The sequence below is a fragment of the Tribolium madens genome, unplaced genomic scaffold, assembly GCF_015345945.1.
Source record: "Tribolium madens isolate multiple individuals breed KSU strain unplaced genomic scaffold, Tmad_KSU_1.1 Scaffold_11;HRSCAF=98;Tcas5.2_LG3b, whole genome shotgun sequence".
Classification (NCBI taxonomy): Eukaryota; Metazoa; Arthropoda; class Insecta; order Coleoptera; family Tenebrionidae; genus Tribolium; species Tribolium madens.
The window spans coordinates 4,015,537-4,021,475 of record NW_025400975.1 but is presented as its reverse complement, the minus strand read 5'-3'; the positions used below and the strand labels follow the sequence as shown (position 1 = coordinate 4,021,475).

General features: G+C 31.3%; 1 protein-coding gene across 1 annotated transcript in view; it reads left to right on the top strand.

Moving 5' to 3' along the window:
* The window catches only part of LOC123003539 (proton-coupled amino acid transporter-like protein pathetic), a 13,301-nt gene that overhangs the window by 4,691 nt on the left and 2,671 nt on the right, over positions 1–5,939 (top strand). The window contains exons 2-5 of the mRNA XM_044396356.1: positions 1,890–1,928; positions 4,327–4,412; positions 4,459–4,545; positions 4,594–5,409. Of these exons, the coding sequence (XP_044252291.1) occupies positions 1,926–1,928; positions 4,327–4,412; positions 4,459–4,545; positions 4,594–5,409 (992 nt within the window). The 5' untranslated portion in view covers positions 1,890–1,925. The remainder of the gene's footprint in view (positions 1–1,889; positions 1,929–4,326; positions 4,413–4,458; positions 4,546–4,593; positions 5,410–5,939) is intronic.

The window sequence follows — 5,939 nt, the reverse complement described above, 5'->3', positions numbered from 1 at the left end:
TTTTTGGCCCACCAGAACGTGGTGCGTCTTCGATGCTTGTTCTGCCACGCTTGAATTCATTAACCCAAAGACGAACGGCTTCATAAGAAGGACATGAGTCGCCCAACGTTSGAAAAATTCTTTCATGGATTTCCTTTGCTGTTTTTCCTTCCAAAAAAAAGAACTGGATCACACCACGAATTGCAATTTTATCCATTTTTCACAATAACTCGACAATCTAAACTTAAAATAATTCTACAACAAMAAATTACTCACAGAATTCGTTGAGATTTTACAAGTGTCATTTATAGGAAGGCTACTTGATGTTTACATATAAAGTTATGGTTGTCACTTTTTAAAACTATGCGAACCAAGTTATTCATCAAACTACCCTCGTATTTTTTGTATAAATACAGATTGTCCCATGTGAGATATTTCTACTTACAAATCAATTTTAGAAATATTTTTTTAATAAAAAGTTGTGTAAGAAATTGTTGAAAAATTATTACCCGCTACTGACCTGAATTGTCTATTGTTACTAAGACGACTTTATTTTTGTAACATTTTGTTACTACAGTTACAAACACAATTTTGTAGCAACTATACTCGCCAAGGATGGAAAGAGGGTTTTTAAATAAAATTTCAATATACTGTAAAAAACAAACTTCATATTTCAATTGGTAGGACTGAATCTAGGGTTTTTACTATTGATTTAGGGGATTTTTTCGTTTTGAAATTAAATTTAATGAGACTAACGAACTGTACTAAAAAAAGAAAAGCAAAAAGAGAAATTAAAAATGTTGCAAATGTTATATTTTTATGCCACTGAGTATGGAAACAGTGCTGCCACACCTTATGCACAAAAATTCCTACATCTTTCACATATATTACTTTTTGCAATAATAATACATCATTTTGCTTGACATAAAAAGTGTTAATCGATATTTTACTGTTATGTTTCAAACATAAAACCATTGTTACTCTTCGTCATTATTTCGAGGTTAAGAGTCCACCTTTTTACGATAAAATCTCACAATATTCCTGTTACAATCGATCAAATAAATTATTTTGTCCTACTTTTTACGCACAATCATTACATACTCAATTTTTGTTAACGGTTTACGTAATAACAAATCGCAAAAATCTTGAAAGCAATAACAGTTTTTGATAACCGAAAAATTTTCTTTTGCAATATCTGTTACATGAATTTCTACACACTTATTTCGAAAGAGAGGAAGTATCAACTTATTGTGGTTTAATTTGACATTAATAAATGATAATGAAGCAGCTCCACCCACAAGACTTACCTACCATATTTTTTCTCGAGTCAATAATGTCATAATTTGAATTATAATGGGCAGGAAAGAGCAAATTATACACAAGGTCAATGAAAGTGCTGAAATTACACAATTCGCTGAAATTTTTACGACTCTTGACCGTATCCGTGAAAAAGTGGTTCCAAAAACAGGTTTAGAAGAATTTGCAAGTCACACGGAAATGCGTTTTCACGATTTTCACTATCATTATCGACGTAAACGTGTAATCCAGATTCACCTTGGCAAAAAACGCATTTTTATTGTGCCAAATTCCTGTTTTTATTCTCTCGTCCAAGTCGAAGGAATTTCAACCCAGGTAGAATTTTTCAAGTTTCTGTTATAAATCTGACTATTATCAGTTTGTAAATACAAATAAAATTTATTATCTGGGATATTTTTGATGACACTCTAAATTCTTCAATTTTGATCCTAATTTCAAGTTCCAACATCCAAAAGCGTGAGTTTGCACTTATAATTTTAGCCCAAGTGACCCAATTATGCCCCAACTGTGTCAAAGTTACTTAACTAGTTCAAAAAATTCCCCTTTAATTAGCAATTTCGACATTCATTAATAAATTAGCATTTTTGTTGCAGGTATTCGAGTCTAATTAATTCACACAGCACTACAAAATGGTAAGTTTGTTAGTCTAAATCCGGGTTTTTTTTCGAGGTGAATAACACAATAGTTTTTAAATTTAAATTGAATCGTAGAAATTTATTATTTGCAAGCACAGAACATGCGTTTTATTGACACTGCGGAATGTTTTGCTTCATCTGGTTTCGGATTTCTTGCTAATCTTTGAATACATAAACTAATTACGACGTTGTTGCTGTATGAATAGCAATTATTTTTTCAGGGCTATTTACGGATTCTAGTCTTGTTAGTTGCATTAGTTAACAAAGAAAGATATTGTTTTTCAGTTTTGCGGTTTTGTGATGAAATTACTAGTGAGAGGATTAAAATAGGGATCGAAATGTTTCCAATAAAATCGTTGCCAGTATTTTTTCAAATGCAAAAATGCAAATTTCGTTGTACAAACGTAGAAATTTAAAAAGAGATTACAGCAGCTATGTTTGTTTATCAGTTTTTACTATTTGTGGCGTCTTGATAATTTTTATCAATTCGTTATCAAGAAATAACAAACAACAATGGGTATACAGAGTGATTAAAATAATTTCTTTTAACTAACTTTAAACTATGCAATATGATTAATAGAAGAAATCTTAATTAACAAAATCTTTTTATTGAAAACAAATTAAATAATAATGACTTGGAAAAATATTTAGGTCGCTGTGTAAGTGCTAGAATTTACAAAAATTATACTATTCAAAATTTGCTTTTCATTTTTTTCAAAGTAATAAATTAAAAACTCTGCGCGTTCATATCATTTTCTAAAGCTAACTTTAAATTAGTTTTTTTTAACTTCAAATTGTTTTATCAACAACTTATTTCTTGAAAATTCGTAAAAACTTCGAAAAATAAACTAGAGTTACATTGGACACTAATTTGAATCATTCTGTATGTACTGGAATTTTTTATTACACAAAGCTTGATTTTTTTATATTTTTTATTGAATTAGTTTCAGTTTTTGAGAAATTATGAGTTAAAACTTGATATTTTATATATAGGGTGATTCATAGAATTTTCCCTTGCCAATTCATAGCCAAAAAGAACATTCAATCGAAAATGAAAAATGTATAATTGAGTTGAAAAGTTATGTGATTCACTCTGTGTGTACTAAAAATTTAAAAAAAAATATTCAAAGGTGTTTTTTTGTTAATTTTCAATGAACTACTTGAAAATTTTTGGAAACAATAAGTTAAAAACTCTGCATTTGGGTATACAGGGTGATTCATCAAATCTTCCAAATCGTAGAATTGGGTTGGAGAGTTACTCAAATCACTGTATGTACCAGAATTTCGGTAATTTTGATAATTATTTAAAAATTTCAAGAGATGATTAAAAATTCTATGTTTTGACATACATAGGGTGATTTATACAATTTTGTATAACAGGTTTGTACAATTTTGTCATAGGTAAAACAACTAATATTTTTTTTGAATGTACAAAAAATATCAAATAAAAAATGCATTTACAAATATCAATAAGTTGTAAGGTTGTAAGAATCACTCTGTATGTAGTAAAAATTTAAAATTATTCAAAAGTAGTTTCTTGGTAATTTTTATTGATTATTTTGAAATTTTAGGAAACAATAAATTAGAAACTTTGCATTTGAGTAAACAGGGTGATTAATATAATTTTCCAAATTGTAGAGTTGACTTGGAAAGTTATTTGTTTTAAGTTACTCGTATGTACCAGAATTTTGCTAATTTTTAATGAATTATTTAAGAAATAATTTGAATGAAATTTCAAGAAATAACATTCTACATTCGAATATTCAGGGTGATTAATGTAATTTTACAAAACTGACTTTAAACAAGTTTGTTCAATTTTGTCATATACTCCTAATAATTAATGAAACAATTTTGAAAATGTTCAGGAAATATGCAATAAAAATTTTTATTTAGATATAAATAAGTTGCAACCTTACTTGAGTTACTCTGTAGGTATGCACTTTTAGTTTTAAAATTTACGATTTTACGTTGTTATTGAGCCCAGTTATTAGTAATATGTAAAAAATAAAAATTTTAAATAACAAACATCATTTTATGAAGATATACATTTTTTTTACTTTTATCAAAATAACTTAAAACTTTTTTTATAATAGTGGTAATTATTTGTTTCGTATATCAGTAATTGGAGGTTTAGAGCTATAATTTCTTAAGCAAGTGTAAAATACCCTTGAACTCACTCTTGTGCGTAAACAATAGTAAAACAACAAAGGGGCGCATAATTTTAGCACTGTTTAGCTTTAAAAATAGCGAAAAAAACATAAATTAGCATTGAATAGTCAAATTTTTTTTATTTATCATTCATACTATTCTATTTTTAATCAGAGTCGTCTATGACTTTGAAATTAAATTGTCAAATTAAGGTTTCAGTGTCAAATTACAATATTTTTTTGTTTAGGCGGACAAAATTCCAAAAGGCACCACGACCGAAATGGAAACATTTCTCCCAAAAGACGAGTCGTCAATCAACGGAAATGTGACAACGTAAGTGGAAAAACCCCAAGAAAACTAAATACAATGCTTTTTCTAGGTACAAAGTAACAAAAGAGAACGATTTGGAGGCCGCCAATGGCGACTTTGACCCGTTTAAAGCCAGGGTGCTGGACCACCCTGTATCGTAAGTTTAACGCACTCGGTTGCGCCTCGTGCTAAATTTTTTTTCCAGGAACTGTGATACCTTGACCCACCTCCTGAAAGCCTCCTTAGGGACAGGAATCTTATCAATGCCGGCGGCTTTCAAAGCCTCGGGGCTGGTTTTGGGTATTTTTGCAACAATTGTAGTCTCGATTATTTGCACCCACTGTGCCTACATCCTCGTGGCTTCGGCGCACGAACTGTACAAAAAAACCGGCAAGCCGGCTATGAGTTTCGCCGAAGTGGCCGAAGAGGCCTGTCTCAGGGGCCCCAAATGGGGGCGAAAGTTCGCCTGGGTGGCGCGACAGACTGTCTTATGGGGGATTTTCGCCACGTATTTCGCCACATGCAGTTGCTACACTGTCATCATCGCGAAAAACTTCCTCTACGTGACGGAACACTACTGGGGGGAAAATTCGGTGGATCTTAGGGCAGCCATTGCCCTGCTGTTGGTACCACTGATTCTCCTCGCTTTTGTGCCAAATTTGAAGTATTTGGCACCGGTTTCCATGGTTGCTAATGGTTGTATGGCGGTGGGATTAGGGATTACGTTTTATTATCTCGTTCAGGAGATTCCCTCGTTTACTGAGAGGCCGGCTGTGGTCGATGTGACCACTCTACCGGTTTGTATCAGTGTTGTGATTTTTGCTATTGAAGCGATTGGGGTTGTTATGCCTTTGGAGAATAATATGAGCACGCCGAGGAGTTTTATTGGGATTTGCGGCGTTTTGAACCAAGGGATGAGTTTCGTGACGCTGGTTTATATCATTCTGGGATTTTTTGGGTACTTGAAATATGGGGAGGAGACCAAGGATTCCATCACTTATAACTTGCCAAGAGAGGCAATGTAAGTACCAAAACAAAATATTTTTTTTTTAATTTGGATTAGGTTTATCGCTATTTAAATTTTATTTTTCTCAGGTTGGTTATTAATAAATATGTAGTACAAAGCATACTAAATTTTAGCCCTTCATTTATGTTTTTATTGTCAATGTCGCCAACTTAATTTCAAAATCACGTGCTACTTCGATCCGTTTTTAATGATAAAACGTTTTAAATGGTCGAAAACAGCAAAAATAAGGTTATTTTCGACGTTTTTTTTTATTTTTTGATCTGTTTCAACGCAATTTTACAAAAAAAAAGGAAAAAAACACAAATTTGTAGCTCAAAAACGCACCTTGAATAAACTAGTTGAGCTTCATAAATTCAAAAATAAATCGATTTGTTTTTACAAAATCTTGTAAGAAAGTGAGTCTTTAGCAAAAGAAACTTCGAACAAATCAAAAATAATATAAATGTGCATTTATATTTTTTTACTCTTTGAGCGAAATATTAGAAAAAGCAGCTTTTAAGATAAAAACGTGTATAAACGGCCTA